This window comes from Podarcis melisellensis (genome assembly GCF_964234715.1).
Source record: "Podarcis melisellensis genome assembly, chromosome: 12".
Classification (NCBI taxonomy): domain Eukaryota; kingdom Metazoa; phylum Chordata; class Lepidosauria; order Squamata; family Lacertidae; genus Podarcis; species Podarcis melisellensis.
This window is the reverse complement of record NC_138544.1, coordinates 35,950,297-35,978,034: the sequence shown is the minus strand read 5'-3', so window position 1 is coordinate 35,978,034 and position 27,738 is coordinate 35,950,297. Positions and strand designations below refer to the sequence as shown.

Genomic DNA, 27,738 nt, shown 5'->3' with positions numbered 1-27,738 from the left:
CATCAATTGCGCACCTACACAAACCCACAAAAGGGACATTTTTGGATGCCTTTTCGACACACAGATTCAAGTTGAATTCACACTTTCGAAGCACCCAACTCTCCCTGTCTGTGTGTAGACAAGTGAGGCTGTGGGACCAGAATCTGTGAAAGTCCATCTTAAATGAAAGGCACCATTCACTATCTTCCCTTCTTGAGGGCTGCTAGGGACCTGAGAAGCTGCCAAGTCAGATGTTTGGTCTTATCTAACTCAGTACTGTTGACGCTGACTATCAGCAACTCTCCAGGGTTTGAGGCAGGCATCTTTCTGATCCCTGTCTGGAATTGCATACCTTCCAAGTGCCCCGTTCAAAATGGGACATCCCGTTCTTTCACGCGAGATCTCGGCAGCCATTTTGGGTGTTGTAATCTTGCGTGCTCTCACACTGCACTCTCATCCCTGAAAAAGTGCTTTTGGGGGAGGGGCGAGAGCGATGCGCAGATCACATGACTCACCTGAGAGCGTGCCCTGGAAGACACATGTCCCAATTTGGGTCTTGAAAAAGTTGGACAGTATGGAATTGTCAGGGGTTGAACCTGTGACCTTCTGAGTGCAAAGCAGTTTCTCTACCACTGAGCTATTTGCCTTATGAAATATTAAAACCCCAATATGGGGACCACTAACTGTTTCACATGATACACGTAACATTTGAAAGATTCCTATTCCCTGCACTGGCCCAGAGACATGCAGACTCTGCAATCTAGCATTGTGTATCCACCATCTGGGGATGGTGGCTGTGTTGATTTGCAAGTGTGGCATGTATAGACAACAGCACCCAGCAGGGGTAAGAAACTTTTATTTAATTGTTATGCCCACTGCATGGAGAAAATGCTCTGACAGTCTCGCCAAGGGGGACCTTCCATTTCAATCAGAAGCAATAACGTCACCACTGAGATTAATATGGAGGTGAAAAAGGTACTTATCCTACTGCCTTTGGAAAAGGTAAATTATTCTCACTCACTTCCACGAAGCTCTTGGGCACTGCAAAAAAATTCTTTTGTCCTAAAGCTCAACTCCATTCCAATAGCTGTACACAGACAATGCAACTTTCCTAGCAACTTGGCTTCACTCCGTAGATATTTTCTCTTCGTATCTGTAGTGAAAGAGCAGATAATGCAAGAAATAAATATGTAAATCTTATTTTTTCCTTCCAAAAAAGAAAAGACAGATATATTATTCTCTTCAAAGTGTCAAGCCTTCCTTAAGCATGAATGAAAGATTGGGCCTCTGTACAGGTGTTTGAGATCAGGAGTAATCTTGCCATCTAAAAGCCATTCATTTTGCCAACAGGATACATTCTGGATTGACCTTTAACCTCCCTGTTGGTGTTCTTTTGTTACAGGCCTTGCGCGTGCTGAGCTGCGATTACAAGATGGAAAATGAAACTAGAATGGTGATTTGTGACCTTGGGAACCCTATGGCAGCTGGAACAAATGTAAGACAACACCAGAAACGTTTGCTGATTTTTATCAAATTGAATGGTTTGGGGGAGTTAATGGAAAACTGCCTCAATTAGGGTAATTTGTGTCAATAAGAGGCAACTTTAAAAATAGATATATTTGGCCAGGAAATGGTTCGTATAATAGAAGACAGCGTTACATTGTATTTTTAAAAAGATAATCGACTGATTGGTTAACTTATTTATGAACCAGGCCACAATCCATTTGAAGTAATCAGCTCATATTCTGGCAAATTAATTGGACCTGAGTACTTAAGTGCACACTTGTCTGATTGCTTTCACTGAGATTTAGACTCCAGTCCTATCCATTTGCCTGATAATAAACCCATTGAACTCTAAGCCTCGCTTAATACATTGCATAATCCTTGACAATGCAATCCTTTACATGTCTATTCAGAAGACATGTGAAAAATGGCACTGTCAAGGATTATTCCAACATACTCTGGTTTACATCACTTCTGAACAATTACTGAATATAGGTACATACATCTGATTCGGAAAGGAATGTCCCCACTAAGGACAATTCACTTGAGAATTTCCACGGTCTGATTATATTATTTGTTTTGAGATGGGTGGAAACACTAAAATACGTTACTCTTGATTGTTATCATGGTTTTGTTTACATCATAGTCATTTGAATCACAACTAACATTAGAAGTGCATTTATTTGCAAACAAAAATATGAGTGGAAAAAGCAGCAATTGCTGGTACCCCCTTGGTATTTTCTGTGATGGGATGGACTTTAAGATCATTATACAGTGGTACCTCGGGTTACATACGCTTCAGGTTACATACGTTTCAGGTTACAGACTCTGCTAACCCAGAAATATTACCTCGGGTTAAGAACTTTGCTTCAGGATGAGAACAGAAATTGTGTGGCGACAGCAGGAGGCCCCATTAGCTAAAATGGTGCTTCAGGTTAAGAACAGTTTCAGGTTAAGAACAGACCTCTGGAATTAAGTTCTTAACCTGAGGTACCACTGTATATGACTGTTGTTGTTTTGCATGAAATGCCAGGGAATATATAGATAATTCAAGCAAACTTAATTGCATGTGTTAAAAAGTGAAAGTGTGTTCACCTACATTTATGGCATTGGGGTAAAATCTATTGATGGATAAGTTCCAGAGAACTGATTATCGGGTTGGTTGGAACAGCTCCCCTATGAGGATGGGGCTTTTGTCAATTAAAAAATAGGTGTGTAGGGGTGGGGACATGATAGAAGTGTGCAGAGTTTATATGCCTTCTGTCATAGTGCTGGAACCTGCAGCTATCCTACGAAGTGGAATGTTGGAAGACTCAGGGCAGACAAAAGAAGTGTTTTGCCACACAGGGCATAGCTAAACTTTTGAATTAACTGCAGACGCTGTAACAACAGCCGTCAAATTGGACAGCTTTAAAAGGGGGATTATGAAAATTCATGTAGGATAAAGGCTATTAATTGCTATTAGTCCTGATGGCTGTTTACCACATCCACTGTTGTAGGCAGTGTGCCTCTGAATACCGCTTGCTGGGAATCGCAAATTGAAATACTTTATTGTCACTTGTATACAGTGAGATTACACGAGCACCCCCCACTCAGCTCTCTTAGTCTTAATTCCCCTCGTTTACTGACGCACACCCACCAAACCCGAAAGTCAGTTGCCCTGTTGTTATCTTTTCATTCAGCAGCAGCCTAACAGCCCATGGATAGAAGCTGTTCTTTACCCTGTTGGTGCGACAATCATGCTTCTATATTTTCTGCCTGAGGGCAGAAAGTGCCGGCCAGGGTGTGAATCATCCCTGAGAATTTTCCTCACTCTCCTGAGGCAACGTTCTTCCGCTATTCATCCATCAGATTTATGGGACAGCCCATAATATCTTGTGCTGTATTCACCACCCTCTGTAGGCACTTACTATCAGTATATGTCAAACCAGCGTACCACACCGTGATGCAGTATGAAAGGACACTTTCTATTGTTGACCGGTAGAAGGCGATCATCAAATGTTGTTTGGCATCATTCTTCTGCAATACTCTGAGGTGATGGAGTCTCTGTTGGGCTTTCTTAACCACCTGGGTTGTATTTATTTACCAAATAAGGTCTTCACTGAGATAAACTCCTAGGAATTTAAAGGAAGATTTAAATGGGGGAGAGTGCTGTTGTACTCAGGTCCTGATATCAGGCTTTCCATAATTATATTGATTACTGCGTTAACAGGATGCTAGACTAAATGGGCCTTTGATCTGACCCCAAAGGGCTCTTCTTATGTTCCCACTTACTAAACTGAGTAAAACGTTGTGCGTTAGTCTCTGTGGAGTTTTATTGGTGGCATATGTGAACCTCATTTGCCTCTTATTATTGTCAAGGACCAAAAGCCACCTTTAAAAACTGTCGCCACTCAGAGGCGTCATCTGCTACTCATTAGTACCTTACAACAGGAGTGTAGTTTTGTTCTATGTAAAGTTTCAAAGTGAGGCTCATGTGTTGATCATCATGACTGTAGTGCATATTACCTGTATAGGGAAGCCTTTAAGTATGTAATGTTTTATTGTGTTTTTATATATGTTGGAAGCCACCTGGGCAACTCAGTCAGATGGACAGGGTACAAATAAAAAAGTGTGTGTGTGTGTGTGTGTGTATGAATGATTATTGCCCAGCTGGCTGGGTTTCCCCAGCCACTCTGGGCAGCTCCCAACAGAATATTAAAAACATGATAAAACATCAAACATTAATAACTTCCCCAAACAGGGCTGCCTTCAGAAGTCTTCTAAAAGTCAGATAGTTGTTTATTTCCTTGACATCTGATATGAGAGTGTTCCACAGGGCCCTCTGTGGAAGGCCCTCTGCCTGGTTCCCTCACTTCTTGCAGTGATGGAACTGCTGGAAGGCCCTCAGAGCTGGACCATAAGTGTCTGGGCTGGATGATGGGGGTGGAGACGCTTCTTCAGGTATACTGGTCCAAGACCCAATTTTTATTATTACCTAAGTTATGAGTTTGGGGCAGGTGCATTAAAAATATAAGAAGAGCCCTGTTAGAACAGTCCAGAGGCCTGTCTAGTCCAATATCCTGTTCTCATAGAGGCCAACCAGATGCCTAAGTGAAACCTTTAAGGATATGAGGACAATTTTTCATTCTCCCTTCTAATCGTATACAGCAAGTCTGGCAATCTTATTTCTTTATGGAAAAGAAGACCTATTGGCTCTTTAAAGTTAGTTGATGATCAGGGAGTGGGCAACCACAGCTTGAAGAATTATTTGCAACCCTGTACATTGGTATACCTTTGCATTTCCAAATGGCACCATCTAGGGTCCAATTTAGACCAACTGAGGGCTATCGCCTTTAAATGTAGTGCAGTCAAAGGCTCACAGTTCTAATTAGTGAATTTTGAATCCTAGTTTTCTACAGGCATCCGGTTTACCGTTCAGCGTTTTGAAAATGCCGAATTCAGCATCCAGTTTGAACTGCAAGTGAGAAGGTAAGCTGTGATCCTGGAGACTCAGTCTGAGTACTGAAAAGTGCACGGAGCTGAAAGAGGAGGTTGGAAAGAGTGCTACTTTCCCAACTTCCTCCTTTAGCCATACGTAGTTTTCAAGGGGGGGGAAGATAATCGCATTCACGACCTCATGACCAAGTTGCTGGTTTGTGCGCACATGTTAAAGGCTTTAGGAGCACCAAGAAAAACCTCAAGGGTACCGTTAAGGTGCCATGCTGGTAATTTCTGCTCTATAGTGTGTATTTAGCAGAGGGATAAGAAATAAAATTTATTTTTCTTACCTTGAAAGGGTAGGAAAGCCTCCAAAAGATAGTTACTTTCCTCCAGAGATTCTCCATCATTCTCAGCAGTAACAAAGGAATGGTCAAATCAAAGTTTACAAAGCAGAAGGCAGTTTATCACTAGTTCAGTCCACATGTCCATGAATTTGGTGCAGTTGCTACAGAAGGAAAGATTACTGGATAAGAGACATATGTCATGGGGCTTTTCCAAAGAGCAGCTGTCATCACTCTAGATATGTTTCCTAACCACATCACAAGATCAGTCTTCAGAAGTCCTGGGTTTTGTTGCATTATTGGAACATGTGATCTGATTACTATCATAGTAAATATATTTTCATGTTGATATAATAATATATAGGTAAATGAAGTAGAAATGAGACATATTTCTTCATTTAATTAAATGTGTGCCTCTTTAGTTAGCATTTTTTAAACTTGTGAAATCAGCTTGTGTGAGTAGTCAGGAATGTGGTTAGAGCTGTGATTTCTCTGTACACAAAGAAACTATGGAATAAACCGGTAGATTACAAAAATTACAAAGCCAGTGGCATATTACAAATGCAACAGGTGATTTTTCCAGGTATACTGGTTGCCAGCTCGGTGGTGCATAGACCCTCTGGAAATATTTGTATACTCTTCAAAGTATGGCACAAATGCTTTCTTTCTTATTTCTAATATTTCTTCCTTTTCACTGAGGAGTGATAATCACTACCCCTTCATCCATATCACCTCTGGTAGCAATTGATCAATAATGTTGGAAGGAAGGTTTATAACCTATATCCTATTTTGGGTAGGTTATTATTAGGATATTGGAAGAAGGATGTGGAGGAAGAACCAATTCCTTCATAGTTATCAATATACACGTGACGTTTCCTTGATTCATGAAGATCCAGGCCTTATCTATTATTCCAATGGCCCCAGACAGTTGGGTGCATCTTCCACTACTACCCTGCTCCAACTCTCAAATAGAGAATTGTTAATTTGATAAGTGCTATAGCCCCAAGCACGATAGGCTTAAGTAAAAAATGCTTTCAGGTTTATATATGTGAAACATAATTAACCTTTGCACAAATTTCTTTTAGTTCCAACAAGGTTAATCCCAACAGTAATCTGGTTGACCTTCAGATCAACATAAGTGCAGTAGCTCAAGTACAGGTCAGAGGGTAAGTACATTTGTATTCAGGCTGGACATTTAAAAAAGAACCTAACCATAACTGTTTGCTTAGCTTACTGTGAGTGGGCAATAGTTAGGCCACAATGTTGATTGGTTCAAAAATGGGATTGGGCTCAAAAGCAAGCTGGTCCTACCATTAAGCAGAGAGAGTCATATATCGGTTGCAGATGCTGGAGTGAGGTGGAAAGACAACAACCTACAATTCTTCCTGAGCTATTCTCATCTGTTAGATGACAGATCTGTGTGTGTCACTTGGTCCTACCTGTGCCTAGACTGCTCTGTGCCCCCTCAAGCTCACCTGCCACCCTCGGATGTCTTGAAAAACACTGTCCCATTGCTAGTGTAGATCATAGGAGCCAACTCATAGGGACTGAGGGGTCTTCAGCCCTCCCAATAAAATATTTGAGGGGGCCACCCACCAACCCTCAAGTTGATGAGCATTGCCATTCAAATGGTGTGCGTGCACCGCATCATGTGATCAGTTATGCAGGGCAGGGCTTGCCTGCCCCTCCCCACAATAGTTTGTTCGAGTTGGCGCCCCTGGTCCAGTCTAGTCATCTTCTGTACATGGATTGCGGGGTTCGTTTGCACCCTCCTGTCCTTTGCCTCAGGCACCAAAAAGTCTCAGGCTAGCCTTGCTCAATAGCACTTTCTCATTCAGATTTCTCATTCTGCCAGAACAGTTCCTCATACAAAAAAGTCCTATGTGCAGGAGCTTGAAGTTCTGACCCTACCACATCATAGAAATGGGCAGATTGTATATTTGCGACTAGGTGTATTAACTTTGTTATGGGGATTAAAAACTTACTGTGCTCTGTATATTTGTCCCCCTTCCTTCTGTCTAACTTTGAGCTACATGACAGATGGCACAATGTGCCCTTCTCAGTTGTCCATTGTGGTTGTTTCTGCACATTTGGTTTAGCACCGGACATTAGTGCTTCCTTCGCATTCAGAATCCCTAAACTAGGAACTCTAGAAAATGTTTTAAAAATTTAGAGAGAATGGAGCTGGTGGACCCATGCCTTTGTTTTCTTAATCGAGTTTAGATGTGGATCATAGCCCAGAGAGCTCCATCAGGTTGCCCAAGGGCTTCTGTGCACTCGGCGGTATTCCCTGGGAGCAACATTCCCACACAGTCTCACAAATTGCTCTTGAAACCTCTCCAAGTTTCCAGACTGGTTCACATTGCAGCATGGAGAACACTTCTTCGTGGAAATATGGCCAAAGGTCCACACGGCACATGGAACTAATTGAGCAATTCACTGGAGAATGGCCAGTTTCCTTAATAAAATATCAGCAATCTTAAGTATACTTTTATCAAACGCGTGCATATTCCTATGCATCTACTTCAAGTCAAGTGCCTAAATGTAAACATCTGTTGCTAAGAAGGAGGCAGGTGAAGAAATAAAAAGAATAGTACAGGATGTTAAAATCCTATGGCTGGACATAGCCAGTCTTAGCCATAACTCTGCAGCTTCTAAAAGTGCATCCTGCCTTTCCAGGACTTGGGAACATCACATAACATGGAAATGTCTCATGATCTCCAAAGTGCATTAAAATGGATGCTGTTTATGAAATAATACATCTTTGGCTAGACAAACACATCTTAAACTTTCTTTCCTTCCTTTGCTTCTTACAAAGCAATTTCCCTTGAAAATTAAATGTTTACTAAAATTCTTGCTGTTATCTGTTCAATTTATATACTGCCCTTTATCAAAAGAGCCCTGGGTGGTGTACGACAATAAGAACACATTGCAGAGCATCAATAATAAAAACATAATGAAAAGCATAACAACAGACATCACCATAATAAAATAATCATAATGTTACCTTGTCGTCATTCATGGGTATATTTAAATGGATACATTGTAATTTTTGCAGTCTGGTTCTTTGCATTGCTATTAACTATTTAGAAAGACTGTTGAAGCATGTTCTCTATAAATTGAGAGGTGCCCCCCTCAAGCTGAACAAACAGGCATTTGTGTGAAGATGGTGGTCTCTTTGGAAGGACCCTGTGATTAATTTCATGCACAATTGCCTCTTCCTTAAAGCCTGGAGATTCATGCCGTAATGAGAAACCCAACATTCCTAATATTCCTCTCTGTGATACCAAGAGCCTTGGAAAGCTGTTGTATCATTTTGGGGAGGCAGAACGCAAGGAAGCCCTACTCGGCAGTATCTGTACATTCATCCCTTTCCCTCTTTCTTTATTCCCTCAAACATGGATGCTGGGTAACTAGAGCTGAAGCTTGGCTGTGGTGGAGAAGCTCACATACAGGAAAGGGGATTTTGGGGGGTGCAGTGAGGAGGAGGTAGCCTGAACCTTGTCAGCATCTACCAAAGCATAAGGCTGCTTCTCACAGCAATTGAGCTTGCTGCAGTTACGTAGGTGTTTTCCATAATAAACACATTATTATTCCCATAATAAACATATCTGACATTCAGATGTGCTGTCAAACCAAGGTTTTGGTTCTACAGGAATGGAACCTAATGGAACTTTGATTTCAGGTTTTTTATCCTCCTATTGCATTATGCAATCTCCTCCACCACCCCCTCTTGCTGATTTGTGGCAAACCATAGGTTACCATGTTTACCACTGTTCGATCCTGGTTTACTAGGCCAAATTACAATCAGTTTTGAGTCTAGTATGTCTCTTGCCAATGTATGTAGTTCTCTACAGCTCTCTTCTTAGCCTTACAGCAATGCTGCACAAAGGGTCAGGCTAAGAGAGATAGTGACCAGCAAGTTTCCAGGCTCAAGAGGAATTTGAATGTGTGTCTCCCTGGTTCTAGATTAGGGATAAGGAACCAGTGGCTCTCCAGGTGCTGTTGAACTACAGCTCCCATCAGCCCCTGCCAGCAAAACAAGGGGTTATGGGAGTTGCAGTCTAACAAAATTAGCCATATGTGTTCACCGTTCCTGTTCTAGGCCGACACCCTAAACCAGGGGTGGGGAACTGGATCTGGTAGCAGGCCAGATTCTTCCTTCCCTCACCACTTGTGGGTCAGCTTTGAGAGGTGGGCAGTGCCAACCGCCTGTCATTCATCTGACACCATTATGACTTCATATGGCAACTTGAAAGGGGCTCCTTTTGAAGTCTATTTCAATATAAAACTGCTTGCAAATGGACTTTCAAAGGCAATGTCTCACCGATCAGCTAATGGGCACTAAGAGGCATCACTTTGAAGTGTGTTTCAAATAGTTTTCAATGCAAACTGCTTCAAACTGACTTTTAAGTGATGGCAGCCACGCCTTTGCTTGCCTCTCACCTGACATCACATAGGACATCAAGGGTGGGGCAAGCGGGCATGGTTTGGGGAAAATAACCATGCGCTATACACAATACCATGCTCCCACACTTTTAAAAAAGCTACATGGGCATCTGTTGGTATATGCTCATGGAAAAATTTCCACATGCTTGCAGTCAATTTCTAGTTCCTATCTTACATAACCATTGTTTCCTTAAATCAGATTTAATGTTTTTCATTTGTATAACAGACAATTGATCGGATAGAGCTGTGCTTTTGTACCATTTCAGAGTCTCCCATCCTCCACAAATCATTTTGCCAATTCATAACTGGGAACCAAAGGATGAACCTACTAAAGAAGATGAGATTGGACCTTTGGTGGAGCACATATACCAGGTAAATATGCATATACAAATGCACCATTGACTTCCAAGGGATTTGTTGGTATAATGTTCCCCAGACAAACCGTGAAATTATTCTTTGGCAGTGTTTGGGTTCTAGATGGGGATTTTGGCCAGCCAGCAACACTTCGCATGCAGCAATGCTGAGTGAACATGTTTGTGAGACATGCCTCTGTCAGTTTCAAGCACAGCCACCACAAAACCCACAAAAAGTGAAGTTGCCTTGGCAAGATTGAAATTGACAGAACTGTATGTGGAACCAGATGATACACACATGTTTGTCAAGAGGTATCCGATACTAATAACAGGAAATTATATTAGAATAAAGGTTGTTTTTAAGCTTGAAAAGCATGCCTTTGAACACCTCCATTCTGGAGGAGAGCTCCAGAATGGGAATACAGAGCTTGTGACTCTTCAGATGTTTCCAGACTCCAACTCCCATCATTCCTGACCACCAGCTTAGATCTCAATTGGGAAAAGAATGACCCAGCTGTGTTTACACAGCCAGAGTTGAAAGGAGGAGCCAGCAAGAAAGTCGTTTGGTGCAAAAGCTCCGATTGCATGGAGCCCGGACAGCCCCGTGGTTTTCTTCGGAGCTGAGGGCGATGAAACAATCGCTGAGACGGCTAGAGCGTCGGTGGCAGAAAACTCACTCCGAATCTGACCGGACACAGGTTAGAGCTCAACGTCGAGCCTACCAAGTGGCGATAGCGACGGCGAAGAAGACTTTCTTCACCGCCTCTATTGCATCTGCAGAAAATAGTAGCAGGAGACTCTTTCAGGTGGTCCGCAATTTAACGGAACCACCTTTACCACCGGGGCCTTGTAAAGACCCCAAGATCTCCTGCAACGATTTTGCAAAGTTTTTTGCAGATAAAATCACTCATATTCGGAAGGAGCTAGACACCACCGTGGGAGCAGGGCTGGGGCGGGAGAGTGCTAGAGCCCTGTCTGGTCAAGTTGCATGGAATCAATTTCAATTCGTTACCCCCGAGGATGTGGACAGGCTGCTTGGACGCGTGAAACCAACCACCTGTCTCCTTGATCCTTGCCCATCCTGGCTAATAAAAGCAAGCCGGGAAGGGCTGGGCGATGGGCTCTGCGGGGTGGTGAATGCTTCCCTCTGTGAGGGAACATTCCCAGATCCGCTGAAAGAGGCGGTGATTAAACCGCTTCTTAAAAAACCATCTTTAGACCCGGCCAGTATGGCCAACTATCGCCCAGTCTCAAATCTTCCATTCTTGGGCAAGGTGATTGAGCGTGTGGTTGCTGAACAACTCCAGGCACGCCTGGAGGATGCGGACCATTTGGATCCCTTCCAATCAGGGTTCAGGCCTCATCATGGGACTGAAACTGCCTTGGTCGCACTGGTTGATGATCTCCGGCGAGCTAGGGACAAAGGTGAGAGTTGTTTCCTAGTTCTGCTGGATCTCTCAGCGGCCTTTGATACAATCGACCATAACATCCTTCTGGACCGTCTAGAGGGGCTGGGAGCTGGGGGCACTGTTATACAGTGGTTTCGCTCCTTCCTCCTGGGCCGTGTTCAGAAAGTGGTGGTGGGGGATGAGTGTTCAGACCCTTGGGCCCTCACTTGTGGGGTACCTCAGGGTTCCGTCCTCTCCCCCATGCTTTTTAACATCTATATGAAGCCGCTGGGAGAGATCATCAGGGGGTTTGGACTGGGTGTCCATCAATATGCAGATGATACCCAGCTCTACCTCTCTTTCAAATCAGAACCAGTGAAGGCGGTGAAGGTCCTGTGTGAGTGCCTGGAGGCGGTTGGAGGATGGATGGCGGCTAATGGATTGAAGCTGAATCCTGACAAGACAGAAGTACTGTTTTGGGGGGACAGGGGGCAGGCTGGTGTGGAGGACTCCCTGGTCCTGAATAGGGTAACTGTGCCCCTGAAGGACCAGGGGCGTAGCCTGGGAGTCATTTTGGACTCACAGCTGTCCATGGAGGCGCAGGTCAATTCTGTATCCAGGGCAGCTGTCTACCAACTCCACCTGGTACGCAGGCAGAGACCCTACCTGCCCGTGGACTGTCTCGCCAGAGTGGTGCAGGCTCTAGTTATCTCCCGCTTGGACTACTGCAATGCGCTCTACATGGGGCTACCTTTGAAGGTGACTCGGAAACTACAGCTAATCCAGAATGCGGCAGCTAGACTGGTGACTGGGGGCGGCCGCCGAGACCACATAACACCGGTCTTGAAAGACCTACATTGGCTCCCAGTACGTTTCCGAGCACAATTCAAAGTGTTGGTGTTGACCTTTAAAGCCCTAAACGGCCTTGGCCCAGTATACCTGAAGGAGCGTCTCCACCCCCATTGTTCTGCCCGGACGCTGAGGTCCAGTGCCGAGGGCCTTCTGGCGGTTCCCTCATTGCGAGAAGCAAAGCTACAGGGAACCAGGCAGAGGGCCTTTTCGGTAGTGGCGCCTGCCCTGTGGAACGCCCTCCCATCAGATGTCAAAACGATAAACAACTACTTGACATTCAGAAGACATCTTAAGGCAGCCCTGTTCAGGGAAGTTTTTAATGTATGATACTTTAGTGTTTTCCGGTTTCTATGGAAGCCGCCCAGAGTGGCTGGGGAAACCCAGCCAGATGGGCGGGGTACAAATAATAAATTATTATTATTATTATTATTATAAAAGGCCAAGAGAATTTATAGGCTGTGAGCAATTACCCAGGAGAAAGTTGGCATGCCATGAAGAGAGCTGTGAGGACATAGGATTGCTAGGTAGAATCAAGTGCATGGCAAGAGAATTCAGCTGGTTTTGGCTTCTGTCGCCACACCATTACAACCTGGCAACAAGCAGCAGAAAACATTGGGAAGGGAAAGAATTGATGGGAATGAACAAACTGTATCTTGGGCTGCAGGATTCCAGTTCAATTTATTCTCCTCTTTGTGTGTGTCTACTCCATAGTTGCAAAACATTGGGCCAAGTGCCATCAATGATACAGTCTTGTATGTGGAATGGCCAGTTCTGAGCAGAAAGGAATTCCTTCTTTACATCCTTCACATTCAGACACATGGACCACTGCAATGTCAAACAAGCTCTGCAATCAATAGTTTGGAAATAAAGGTAGGGGACTTACATGGAGTTTCTTGGTTCACCTATATGGAGCAACTGTTTATTTTCTCAAACTTCCAACCAGGACTCTGCAATCATCATCTGAGGCCCTTCTTTGTGTGCCTCCTCCACAAGAGGTCTGGAAGGTGGCAACACGAGAATGGGCGTTTTCTGCAGTGGCTCCCAGTTTGTAGAATGCTCTCCCCAGGAAGGCTCACTTTGCACCTTCATTACATATCTTTAGGTGTCAGGCAAGAACATTCCTCTTCTTTCCAGACCTTTGACTAATTAAATAATCCACCTAATTCCACCTTTCTAAAACAATATGTGAGCTGAAACATAGCCATCGTTTGAAATACAAAAGCTTCTCTGAATTTTGCAACACAGTTCTCAAGCCAAGCAATATGCATAAAAATGCATGTATTGGTGAAAATAACATGCACAAATGTGTTAGGGAGGAAATGCATACAAAAATGTGTGTATTAGGCAAAATTGCATACAAAAAAATTGTATATTAGGAGAAATTCACACTTTAATGCTGATGAAGTTTCATTTATTTGTTTATTTAATTTATTTAATTTCTATACCGCATTATATTTTCAAGACAAATCCCAAAGTGGTTTACAGCATATTGAATCAATAAGACATAAATAAAACAATCTGAAGAAAGACAAATATAGAGTACCATATTTTTCGTCCTATAGGGCGCACCAGCCCATAGGACGCACCTGGTTTTTTGGGGGGAAATGAATGAAAAAAATATCCCCCCCAGCCGCGTCTGCCACCCCAAGCCTTGCGCACACCTGCCCGAAGCATGGGGCACCCTCTGGAGGGCTCCGCGTGCTTCAGGCTGCAGGCTGCTGCCCCAAGCCTTGCGCGCCGGGCAGGACCTCCCGCCGGGCGCGCAAGGCTTGCGGACACTTGCCCGAAGCACGGGGAGCCCTCCGGAGGCTTGTGGACACTCGCCAGGGCTGCAGGCTGCTGCCCGCAAGCTTTGTGAGCCCGCGGGAACTCCCGCCGGGCTTGCAAGGCTTGCGGATAGCTTCCTAAAGCCTGGAGAGCGAGAGGGGTCGGTGCGCACCGATGCCTCTCACTCTCCAGGCTTCAGTGAAAGCCTGCATTCGCCCCATAGGACGCACACACATTTCCCCTTCATTTTTGGAGGGGAAAAAGTGCGTCCTATGGGGCGAAAAATACGGTATACAGTCAAAGCAACATAACAGAAAACAAAAAAATTATCTTAAAGATTTCATAATAAAACATTACAAAGGAGCTCAACTACAGAATACATATTTAACATAGTAGGACTGGGTGAGTGTGGGCCCCGCTCCCTAGGCCAGGTGGAAAAGGCCTTGCAGGGAGCAGCCTTCACGCCTTACAGCCAGGCAATGTTCCTCCGGCCTCATGAGAACTTTTCTTCCAAAAATAATTGCAAAGTGATGTGGAAATGTGGAGAACTGAATTTAAAATTCAAAAAATGAGAAACTAAGAGAAACTGCCCCTCCCTCCCTGTCACATGAAGCAGGTCTTTGCCTCTGTCTTTTTACTTCCCCCAACTCTGCCTTTTTCTTTCTGCTTTTCTTCTTTCTGTCATGTCTGATGTGTTCTAAACTGTATTATTATCTTCATTGCTCTCCCACGAGATCTTTCCAGTTGTTTGTTTCCTGGAGTAATACCAGGATCACTTTTATTGCCAGCATTGTCATATGAGCTGTATAATGTTTTGCTTTAATTTGTTCAGCCCTGGTGAAAAATGGCACATTTATTCTAGTCGCACGACTCACATCAGAAAACGATTTCTCTCTGCTTGTTCCAAAGTTGATGTCCTCCTTATGTTGCAGAGAAGCAAAAAAAAAAAAAAGAGAGAGACTAAAATAATTTTATTGTAATTATGAACAAAAAAATGACATATCAACAAAAACAAATGTAAGTTCTAAGATTTAATCTACAAATGTTATATTTGGAGCCATTCATCCAAAGGTCCGCCACCCCACATTGCAGTGCTGAAGTCCTCAGTTGGAATAATTCATTTCCCAGAAAGTAAAAATACACACACAAAAAACCCTGATCCTGGTCATACCAAAATTATTTACTGGTACCAAAAAATAATAACAACTACCCACAAGATTTCTAGAAATCAGTAGTCAATTTCTGCCTGGATGAAAATAAATGGAACCCTAGGCTCAGGAGTTTAATTAAAGCAAAATATCATCATGAAAGTTAATCAGATGGCAAAAGAAACAAACCAGTCCTGCTTTCTAGTCTTTAAAACAAAATATTTTACAGTATCCTTCCTGGCTGTAGTTAATCCTCTTGCTAGTTGAAGAGGGCAAAGTATCAGCTCTCAGGGTAGAGCTGTTAAACGAAAAGAAGAAAAATCAATAGCAAACCCAAGATATCTGTTAGAGAGCAATTGCAGAGTTATGTTCACATCTCTTTGTTCTTTCCCTTTGCAGTTTGCTGTCCCAGAGGACACTCCGGAACTCGCTGCTTTCTTACGCAACTCCTCCATTCCCCACTATGTTGGACGGAGGGAAGCCAAAGTGGTGGAGCATCAAAAGAACTCTGCAAAAGTTCTGGTGAGATGGATGGAAGTTACAGTGCCGCACACTGAAGACTTTTGGGTGCAGTCTTAAGGATGAGTGGGGGGCTGTTATTATTCTAGTGTTGGCATGACCAGTGACAACTGCACTTCCCTTCATGTTTGGGGGAGTATGCTGTGAGCATTAACTGCCTGTTCTTACACGGAGAAAGAACCAGAAGCAGAAACACTTATGTAATAGTTTATGGCCTACCACATATAACTACAGCTTGTCTGAACAAATGTCTGGCAATTGAGCACACAGATCTGCAGTCCTGAGGACCAATTTTCAAATGGTCAAATGAATATGAAATTCCCGACAGTAACCCAAAGGTGGTGGACACCATGTGCTTTTAGAGCTACTGTTGCTTCCCAAAATCATCTAAATAAAACAAAACCATCTAAATATAATAATTTCACATATTGCCCAGTCTCCCCTCATTTTCAGGGATTTTGAAGGAGGGTCCTGTGAATTCTCGGAACCTTTAGCAAACTACAGCTTCCAGGATTCTTTGGGGAAGCCATGACTGTTTAAAGTGGTGCAGTACCACTTTAAAGGTATAGTGCAGACGGGGCCACACTAAGGAACACTCCTCAGATCTTCCCACTTGCAACAGGAAGGTCAGAGTGAAATGGTAATGGCCAGTGCACATCCATTCATCCTCCTCCCCAGTTTGAGCTGTCACGTATTATTTTTTGAACACTAGGACAGCTGCCAACAAGAAACTGCTTATTTGTTTACCAGTTCTTCCAGATTTTTTTTAAAAAGACCAACATTTTAAGTTTTCATTTTATTTTTTCTTGAAGTTTAATTTCTTTCATTTATGGAGGAGGGCAAGTGAGTTGTCCTCCCCTCAAACTTTAGGGTGGGTATATTTTTCACTCCCCCTTAGGTTTTGCTTTTTTCGTTCTACAAAGCTTGAGATTGCACCAAGTCTACTGGTACCTTCCCCCTTGTGCCATTTTGGCTGCATAGAGTTTGTCACTCACCCCTGAATTTTGCAAATAGAGGGAATGATTTGGAACAGGATTCAGATTATGCATGGGGGGGGGGGAGAGCTCAACAACTCTTCTGTCCTTATTCTCACTGTTTGAAATATGGCAACCCTAGGAAAGAAATTCAAGAGAAAAATCTGAAATCAGTTATTGTTTTAATTTGGCAGTATGAAAATCTTCTTACAGTTATCTTGGTTTCTTATTCTAATTGCCAGAGACAAACTAAAATGTATTCTAAATTCCATGGAGACCACCTTTTGTAAAATATTACCACTCAGCCGTAAAAACTGTTTAATGCCTCATTATCTGTTATCTCCCACAATGACTGGCCTGCCTGTTTGCCAGTACAGATTCAACAACTGCAAATGCTTAGCCCCAATGTTAACTGTGTGTGGGATCTGCATTTTATATAGTAAAAACAAACAGAACCAGATCTTTTATTCAGTAGTTTGCTCCAACTACTATTGTGCTTGGATTTAGCCTGCCAGCATTTGGTACTGTGTCTCTTTCTCATGTCATTTTTTGGATAGTATAGAAGAGAGAGGATTAAAGGGAGAGAAGAGCACCCCATTTATCTTGTGCTCTGCTGCTTACACTGGTCTCAGCATCCCCCTGCAGTACTCACTCAGGGGCTCTCATGACAGCCTGCCTTGGTTTCTTGGGCAAGGAATGCCCCCCCCCCGTACACAATTCCGTTGTGCACATCATGGAACATCCCCCAGCATGGAGGGAGAACAAACATATTGAACTGCTCAAAATCTTGTGTAATATTAAAGTCCATGGATTGCAGCCCATGGCTGGGATTCAGAAAATCTACTTCTGGCAAGCCACAGGGTTTGCCTTAGCATAGTAGAATTTTTGACATGTTTCCCCCTCTAACAGCAAGCTCAGTGCCAAACAGTGTTTGGAATGGAGGGGGGTTTAAAAAGCAGAGTTACCATATGGCAGGTGGAGGGCAGGAAGGGTCTTATGTTTCTATGGGGGGGGGTTAAAACCCCTGTGAGCGCAGAACAGTAATTTCAAGGTTCTCTGGATCCTGGGCTTATAAGTTCATCCAGTTCCTGCAATATTAACAACAAAATCACCCTTAGAATGCAAATTACATACATCTGAGAAAAAAACCCTGGAATATCTGCTGAAGCCTTTCATTATGTGACTCTTTCTTTCATCTAGTGCGATTATGAATTGAAAAAATAATACATACCTCGCTTGCTCCTACAAGACAGAGAGATAAACAAATCAAGCTAGATTAAAGAGTGATTAAATAAGAGAAACTAAACAAACATGTCCTCTAAAACATTGCCTTTCAGTAAATTCTGTATAATCAAGGCCCTGCTGAGGAAGTGGATGGGAGCTGAGAAAACACAATTTGAGAAAACACAATCTCTCATTCAGCTCTCATGGAGAACTGAAAGTTTATGTAGCGTCACGTAATTTTCTGTACAAATTTAACTTCGCACCGCCATTTAGAGAGTTCACAATCCAAAGCATCCAGTTCCTCTCTTAAGATACAATTGTGCGGAAAGAGCTTCATTACACAGAAATGCAGGTCCCCTCCAAATTGTTGTTTTATTGCGGGTGTATTCTGTGACATGTTCTTGATGCAACGATACTGCGTTAGTGGTGGGTTTACTCTGCTTCTGTGGTTCTTCTCCAGTGCTACCACATTATTGCTGTCCGGACCTGCTATAAAGCAGGACCAAACCGAAAACAGAACATTTGTGGGGTATAAAAAGTTAAGGGATTTCAGCAAGACATTACAGGAGATGCACTGGTTGGAAATGAAGCAGTGTGAGTCCCCAAAAATCTTTGCAGGTGCAAACAATTAGTTCGCATATGACCACTCCTACAGCATCATGAGCACAAATCATCATGACTGTGCAAAAAAAAAAAGATGTTTGGAGGAGCTCTAACATTAAAGTGTCAATTTCAGTGTTGGGGGAGACAGGGATAATTCTTATCATAAACCTCATCAGTAGTATTAGCCTAACTAAGCCAATTAGATGATCTATCCATGTGTGTTTCATAATTTTCACACACAAGGTTTTCACCCAATGGGTGCATTAGAGTCCACCATAATGGAGACCCCACTAAAATTCAACCCCAAGTAAAATTCAAATATGTTGTTTCCTCATTTTTACAGTTTACATGGGATTTTAGTTAAATAACAAAAGTGAAACCATGAGAGTATTGTGTTGAATGAAATGTGCTAATTTTCCATTGTGGAAACCTAGGTTCTACACAAGTGTCTCCAAGGAAATATAGATTCAATTCTTATGACTATATATGCATTTTAAGTAATTCATTTAAAAAAAAAAAACACAAATTCAGTCTATTTTTCCTTTCCAAAAATGAAAATCCATCTTGCTGCGAATGCACATGGCATGCAGGACACACTGTTTGTTAATGCCTTTGTCTAGATCCCAAAAGATAGTTAGAATGCCGTATTGTTTCCTGTACAGAATTGCACAAATGTGGAGTGCTTGATGATAACTTGTTCAGTGGGACTCTTAGAAAGAGGGAAAAGTGCTGCACTGAAAATACGGTCTCGTTTGTGGGCTTCAACATTTCTACAGGTAAGAAAATGCAAGCTAAAATATTGGGAAATGTTTCAGTTTTGTGTATTGTATGTGTATTATGTACTGCAAAATGAAGGTTCCCCTGAGAGCCAGTGTGGTGTAGTGGTTAAGAGCGGTAGACTCGTAATCTGGGGAACCGGGTTCGCGTCTCCGCTCCTCCACATACAGCTGCTGGGTGACCTTGAAGTGACTCTGAAGTCTCTCAGCCCCACTCACCTCACAGAGTGTTTGTTGTGGGGGAGGAAAGGAAAGGAGAATGTTAGCCACTTTGAGACTCCTTTGGGTAGTGATAAAGCAGGATATCAAATCCAAACTCTTCTTCTTCTTCTGGCTTCTGAAATCATAGCTACAGGCTGCTTCTAGATTAGAGTAGGGAAACCTGCAGCCCTCCACATGGCTGAGGCTGATGGGAGCTGTATTGCAACACCATCTGGAGAGCAATAGGTTCCCCATCCTTGCCCTGGGCCTGAAAGACACTAGAAATCTCATCTCTTCCAATCAAACCCCAATTCAAGTGTGTAAAGGCGAAAGTGAACTTCAAAACACCGGTCTTCCCTTCAGTCTGCAGCTTGGCTTGCTCCATGCCAGAGGTCCAAGTCTCAAGCTTGGACTAAATTTCCTATCTCAGTTTTTAGCATTATCTGTAAAACAATGCATGCCTCTTTTGTATGTGCCACATTTCAACTTTCTAACCAATGTTGAAATACCTTTGGGAATCCCTTTCATTCCATGGTGAGACAGTCAATTGTCTCACTTACACATTTCGCTAGTAACAAGCTGCTCTGGGTTGTACTATTCAGAAACCTTTGAAGTTTCTAGATGGCGTGGGCACAACTTAACTGTTTGGGGAATACAATCTCAGCCCCACCTTTTGAGAGAAATGTTTACGAATTCTCCACTAGAGTTTTCCCTTAAACAGCATGCTAGGACATACTCAATGTAACGTGTGACGCTGCCTTGAAATTATTGGGGAAAGGCAAGTGACCCTTATTTCCAGTGATCCACTGGATCTCACTGATTCTCAGGAAAGATTCAGTGACCAGTAATAGATGCTGTGGTGGTCTGGTGTTGCTCACCTGCCCCCTCAACAGCTAAGCCTCTGAAGTGGGCAGGGAGGTCAGCATGGTGCAAACACCACCAGCAGTGCCAATCTGGTACCCTTGCTGTTGCATTTCACTGCGCTCATCTCACCAGTGCACCCCTCTCCTCTCAGTAAGCAGCAGTGACTCAGCTGTTGGGAGTTCAGGTGAGTACCGCCATACCACAGCATCCACTACTGGTAGAGACCTGTGTCATACAGGTAGATCCAGCAGCAACATTCCTTTTGAGGAATTGGCCTCATCTGCATAAGCTGAAATGCTTCAGGGATCGCCTAACTTGAATGAATATATCCGATTCCCCCAAATTTGCCTTGCACAATTGCCTGTCTAACCAACTATCTGTGCAAAATGTCTGATAGTGGAATTTTAAAAAGAGAAGCACTTTTATTCTTCTTCAAACAACCCTATGTCGTTCAGTATGACATTAAACAAAGTAATGGAACAGCAGCTTCTCCTTCCAGATACAAAAGTGTAATCCTGCCGAGTATTTAATCCATTGTGATTTATTTTTTGGGAATAAAGAACACATGTTTCATTTCAAAGAGTGAATAAATTATATAGATTTTTTTTAAAAAAATGAACAACTTTCTAACTTTCTGAAATATTAAAGTGACATCTGCCTCACTGCAAGTTGTAGTCTGCCGCCTTAAAGCCTAAAATGTTATCACAAACTGCAGTAATATGAAGCGAGATGATTAAACATGTTTGGGTAAACAAGGAGCCTAGGGTCTCCCAATGAGCCAACAAAGATAATGAAGGCAGTTGAATCAGAGCCAAGAAAGGACAGGATAGTTTCTGGCTTTCCTTCAAAGCTTGAATGCAAACAAGAACATATGTTAAATTTTGTAGTCAGCCTTGCTGAACCAGCAAATCATCAATTGCCTAATTCATACAAAAAAAGAAATAGCCTTATTTGGAAAGACTACATCGTGTTTCCACTATGACTTCTATTAGCTTTCCATTTATGTAATTTATGACATATCTGATGTGTTTATAAAATAAACTCTAGTCAAAGAGGCAAACTGTACTTTGCATGCAAACATATGGGTCGATGCCCTGAACAGCAACTTGAGGAAGCTGTGATTTTGAATAGGGAAGCAGCAGGAGGAAGGATATTTAATATTTTATCCACCCCCTACATTTCAGAGCTTCTTTCAGGGAGATTTGGAGTTGAGAAGATATGGAGAAGGACCTGATATGGCAACTCCTTCAACATTCAAAAGAGCAGCTCCAGAAACTGCTTTTCTGAACATAAATCATTGGTGTAGTTTGCCCCTAACTTGTTTGACGCTGTTCTACCTTTTACGAACAACATTTGTGTGCAATGATCTCTCACAATGCAATTTTTGAAATAATAATCTTGGAGTGAAGTATTGCTTATATTACATGGCATTTGTTCAGGGTCGTTTTCTTGGTTCCTACTAGTTGGATCTCAAGCTGGGAAGGAGTGCTAATGAATTCCCAAAGTGTGTGTTTAAATGGCAACAGCACATTTCTCACTTTCCTCCACCTAAATATGCCAGACATCAGAGGAAATGAGGTGTAACCTCTCCCTCTTTTCAGTGAAGCAGGACTAACATTATTACAATAACATGACCAGAAAATGTTGTTTCACAGTGTGCTTCAGTTTGGGGAGCAAAGTTCAGAACTACCACAAGGCCTCAATTAAGGAACATGGATTTTTGTCCCTTATAAGAAGGTTGGTGGTGTTGCTGGATCAGGCCAAGGGATCTAGTGCACCTTCCTGTTCTCACTGTGGCCAAACCAGAAGCCTCTTGGAAGCAGGATCCAAGGGCAATAGCACTCTCTCCACTTGCAATTCCAAGGAACTTGTATTCCCTCCTGAAAGGGACGGCTTTCCCTCAAACATAACTCAGGAAGATGATGTTCTCTGGGGCTGGCTCTTCTGGTGTAGGAGCCAATGTAGTTTCAAAGGTTGGAACATCATTCAGATCCTCTTGAGAGGAAAATAGGAACCCTACTTGATGCAGTCAACTGTTCCAACTGGCTAAAATAACGTCTTTTCTTCCTCCTCTTTCAACATTCCCACCTGCAAGCCAGATGCATGTTTCTCTCGCTTTCTCTCTCTTTTTTGTCCTTATATGCCTTGCTTGGCCTCCACCCCTGTATCTGTTCGAGTGGGTTATTGACTTCTGCTGTTGTGCCTCATTGGGACCAAAGCAAGCACCATCATCCATCAACATGCCTACCAAGAACTCGTTAAATTGTTTTTCACTACTTAGGTGGGCCAGGAGGTTGATGTGCTTTCCAAATTACCTCTGCATGAGTCTGGCCAGTATGCAGGCAGTTACTGTTCTCAGCATGCATTGGAAGTGCTGAACTCTTTTGAATCCAGGCACCCATGTGTTTTTCATTTGCCAAAACTCTAAGGGTCAGAATTTTCAACACCTCAATAGAAGGTATATGTTTGAACATACCTAGGTTAGGGTGTTGGTCCTCCTGAGAGTGATAAAGATACGAGTGCAACTGTAAGCGGAGACCATGAAGCTCTCTAGATCCCTGAAGCACTGGAACAGAACTCTGTGATCACAGTGCCGAAGAGGGTGGGAAGAAACACGTTTTATATTTGTTCTAGCAACATGCTACCCATTAATACATGGGTAAGGGCGACTGCCCCTGCTTCAACACAGTTTATGCTACAGGTGGGTTGGTTACAGCATGACGCTGATTAACACCAAGGTTGCAGGTTTGATTCCTGTAAGGAACAGCTGCCTATTCCACCTCTATGATTCTTTTCTTCTATGATACTAGGTCCTGCCTACTCAGTGTCCGCGCAATGAGGCATCTGCTTGCATTCAGCTGAATACATACAGACAGAGGTAGATTTAGGGCATCACAACCAGTTCCTCCCCCCCTTACAGGGCACCGAGCCAAGAGGGCACCTTGCTGCCTCCTTCCCAAAGTCTAGTACAGTGGTACCTGAGGTTACAAACACTTCGGGTTACAAACGCTTCAGGTTACAGACTCCACTAACCCGGAAGTAGTACCTCGGCTTAAGAACTTTACCTCAGGATGAGTACAGAAATTGCTTGGTGGCAGCAGGAGGCCCCATTAGCTAAAGTGGCACCTTAGGTTAAGAACAGTTTCAGGTTAAGAACGGACCTCCGGAACAAATTAAGTTCTTAACCAGAGGTACCACTGTATGCACTTCAGGAAGGAGGCATGAGGGCTCTGACAAGGTCCTAGAATCCTCCTTCCTTCTTCACGAAGCCTAGTTAGGACTTGCCCAGCTTTGGGAAGCAGATGGGAGGACTTCCAACATATATAAAAGCATTAAAGGACTTCCCTATACAGGGCTGCCTTCAGGTGTCTTCTAAAGGTTGTACAGTTACTTATCTCCTTGGCTTGGGGGTCACATAACTCCATACCCTCCAATAATATTTCTCCGATGAAAATAAGGCATCCTAAGGAAAAGCGGGACATTCTGGGATCAAATCAGAAACCAAGGCGGCTTCTGTAAATCCGGGGCTGTCCCTGGAAAACAGGGACACTTGGAGGGTCTGAAATCGGATATTGAAATGAGACATTGTACCATCCCCCCTCCCACTTTCAGATTCCATTCAGTGATCGAAATTGAATTCCAGAGTATGTCTTGGAGCTTAAGAAGCAACTGAGAAGATGCAGTGGCCCAAGGCACAGTTCAATTTCTTTTTTTAAAAAAAAAGTCCTGGCAGATGTTAATCCCCAGGAAATACCATGTGGTGGAGTTGCTGCTAGTAATGCAGACTCATCATTGAAAGAGAACATACACTGCAGTGAAAAAGGTTTTTATTTTTTAAGTTGACGTATGTACTGTAGAGGGTCTTTGGAAATGGCTAATTCCCTTAACTGCTCATCTATCAGTTAGACACTGTGGGGTATCGCTTCACGGTCTGATAATGTCAAATTAATGAGGAAGACAGGATACGCTCTTCGTTCAAAATCTCTCTATAAATTGCATGCAGTGCTGTATGTTTAGTAGCTTGTTTGGAAGTGAGCAGATGAGCATATAATGCTCCCTGGGGTTGGGGGTGCTGAATTGCTTAATGTAAGCTTTGGAATGAACACTCTGCAGAACTTGGAAAAAGTGGAAAGGCAGAATCTTTATAGGATCTTATAGCCAAGATTTTAATGCTGCCCTAGACTCTTTGAAGGCTGCCATATTCATATACATTCATTAAACAGCCTTTCTTCATTCTTCAAATAGCTAATTCTTGGTCAAATAAAATTTCTGTTTTAAGAGTTTTAGCCAAATTGCTCCCCAAAGGAAATACAGCAGAACTAATAAATTTATATTTCTGTTAATAATAATAATAATATTCCCCAGCCACTCTGTGCAGCTTCCAGCAAAATATAAAAACATGATAAAACGTCAAAACTTCCCGATACAGGGCTGCCTTGAGATGTCTTCTAAAAGGTGTATACGGTAGTTGTTTATGCAATGGCACGTAGAGGGTAATCAATCAGAATGGAAAACTTGTGTATAAAATGATTAGGGGTTTGTTAAAGTGGGGGGGGAATACCCTCTCCTTTTTGGCCAAAAAGTAGACGTTTAAGTTGAAGGCAAGTAATTAATAGAGCTCCTTAAGGACAAGTGTGTGAGACCCATTTTATTTTTGGGAATGGAAGTAGAAGGGAAGTAGGAGTACATTGATGACATTTGCTGATAACCCCAAGTAGGGAGGCAGTATTATTACTACAGATGGAGGTCAAGAAATTATACAGGGCAAATGGGATGACCTCCTGAACCCAAGTAATAGAAATGGAATGAGACTGAACAGCGCAAAAATGTTATGGTCATACACTTGGGGAATCATATTAAACATGTTTGAGATCATCTGGGGATTCAGTAGCTGTAAACAACAGAGAAGGGGAAAGATCTAAGAAAGAGATACACAAAAACATTGTAGGAGGTCATGCATTGGAATGGGAACTGTTGTTTTAGGTTGAAACCTCGTGGTTACAGAATGGACCAAACCTGGGAATCACAGGATGGTCTCTGATTTATAAGTTACAATGCTGACATTATATTTGTAAAAACACTGTGGTCTGCTGGGATTATCAAAATTGCTCTTTGCTTCCTGACAAACCAGCAGAAAGCCTGGAAATTTGGTACATACATAACCCCAAATATACTGGTTCCTAGAAAAAAAAACTGGACCTTTGTAGCTCTCTCTGGGATATTCAAGGTGCACTCCCAAACAACGAAGCTATTGCCACACCACCTAGGCAGCTGAAATTTGGCCTTGTGATAATTGCGAAAGGGAAAACAATGTAGAAGACACTTTTGGTTCAGCATCACTTACGGTCCATTCCTGACATATACTGTCATATGGATGGGAGACGATGCTACACTGAAGCAGAGTATTTCACAGCCACCTCTCCTGGATCACCCTGTTCTTCCCCAGGTCTGGACAGCTTCCCTTTGTTATTTCTTTGGCCCCAAAATGTTTGGAAACCACCGATGTTGCCGACACGTAAATTCAGTGAAAGTTGCTTAGCTAGCTTCTTGTTACTAAAATGAAAAATTTAGCTTTCAGCTTTGGGGAACAATGACACATTTCTCAAAAGCACATGCCCCTTCAAATGAGAGTGTGGTTTGTGTAAGGCCCGCCTTCCAGTGCAAAGGTCAGGGATTAGTGTACTCATAAATCCTCTTCGCTGATGAGAGATAACATAACTTAAGGAGGCCTGCTCTGAACAGCAGCTGCAATGGCAGAAAGTAGCCCTAACATAATGGGGTGGGGGTGAGCAAGCTTATGCTGCCGGAAATTCCAAAGAATATAAACACTTTGCACTGGTGAGATGAGAATGCTGGCCTCACTGAAAATGTTATAACACAACGAGCCCCTGAATCTGTTGGTTGTGAAGCAGAGAAGGGAGATCCTCCTTCGAAACAAAGGAGAGTTTCCCAGGTGTGGGGTGTAAGGTGGGCAATGAAGTCTCAGGACTGGAGTTTTGCCAAAGCTGAAACCAAGCTATGATATGATAACAAAACAGGAAATGCTGTGTGTTCTGAATTACGTTCTCATCGTCTAAAATGCATCCAAAAGCAGAGAGTATTGTGTTTTTATTTTTGATGAGAAGTATACGGTGGTACCTCGGGTTACATAGCTTCGGGTTACAAACGCTTCAGGTTACAGACTCCGCTAACCCTCGTTACCTCGTGTTAAGAACTTTGCTTCAGGATGAGAACAGAAATTGTGCGGCAGTGGCACGGCAGCAGTGAGAGGCCCCATTAGCTAAAGTGGTACCTCAGGTTAAGAACAGTTTCAGGTTAAGAACGGACCTCCAGAATGAATTAAATTCTTAACTAGAGGTACCACTGTACTTTCAGAAGACTAAAAACCGAGCTCCCTTCTTCTCCCACCCCCTTTTAAAGTTACCAAGTACAGTGGTCTCTCGGGTTAAGTACTTAATTCATTCCAGAGGTCCGTTCTTAACCTGAAACTGTTCTTAACCTGAAGCACCACTTTAGCTAATGGGGCTTGCTGCTGCTGCCACACCGCTGGAGCACGATTTCTGTTCTCATCCTGAAGCAAAGTCCTTAACCCGAGGTAATATTTCTGGTTAGCGGAGTCTGTAACCTGAAGCGTATGTAACCCGAGATACCACTGTAAACTTAAACTTCATCATGAGCCTGTTGTGATTCTAATTGTCATGAAAGCGAGATTTCCATGTGGATTCAGCCAAAAACTGTGTTTGGATCATATTGTTAGGATAATTCAGATGCTGTGCCAATTCATTCCTCGGCCACTCAACAAGTCTGTGAGCTGCTGTTGCCAAACTATGGAGCAGCTTTTGAGAATTGCAGTCCAATCCTATACATGTCTGAGCAGAAAAGAGCCCCACTGAGTTCAGTGGAATTTACTCCAAGGAAAGTGTGTATAGGAGGGATGGGAAATGTGTTACTGTCCAGATATTCCTGGGCTCCCACTCCCATTAGACCCAGCCAGCATGTCCAATGGTCAGGGTTTGTGAGGGTTGTAGTACAACAATATTTGGAGGACTGCAGGATCTCCATCACAGGTGGATGAGGTTCCGGATTTTCCCTCTATAAGCCATAAGGATTTCCCTGGATGCTCAGGAGGAAGGGTGGGAAATAATAAATTAAATAAATAACCAAAATGTTCGTTTCAGTTTCTGAATGAAATTGGGAAGTATATCATACAGTACATCCCTGAAAAGAATCTTGTTTCAAGAAACATTGGAAGCTTTAGAACAGGGCTGAGGAAACTGGCCCTCCAGATGTAGTTGGACTACAACTCCCATCAACCTTGTTGTTGTTTTTTAAATAATATTTATTGAGGTTTTGAAAGATTAAAAAAATAAAGAA

General features: G+C 42.9%; 1 protein-coding gene across 1 annotated transcript in view; it reads left to right on the top strand.

Annotated features, from left to right (window-relative positions):
* Window positions 1–27,738, top strand: part of ITGA8 (integrin subunit alpha 8) — a 121,977-nt gene that overhangs the window by 73,401 nt on the left and 20,838 nt on the right. Inside the window, exons 21-27 of the mRNA XM_081931540.1 lie at window positions 1,382–1,474; window positions 4,874–4,953; window positions 6,332–6,412; window positions 9,962–10,067; window positions 13,000–13,158; window positions 15,603–15,725; window positions 19,186–19,299. Of these exons, the coding sequence (XP_081787666.1) occupies window positions 1,382–1,474; window positions 4,874–4,953; window positions 6,332–6,412; window positions 9,962–10,067; window positions 13,000–13,158; window positions 15,603–15,725; window positions 19,186–19,299 (756 nt within the window). The remainder of the gene's footprint in view (window positions 1–1,381; window positions 1,475–4,873; window positions 4,954–6,331; window positions 6,413–9,961; window positions 10,068–12,999; window positions 13,159–15,602; window positions 15,726–19,185; window positions 19,300–27,738) is intronic.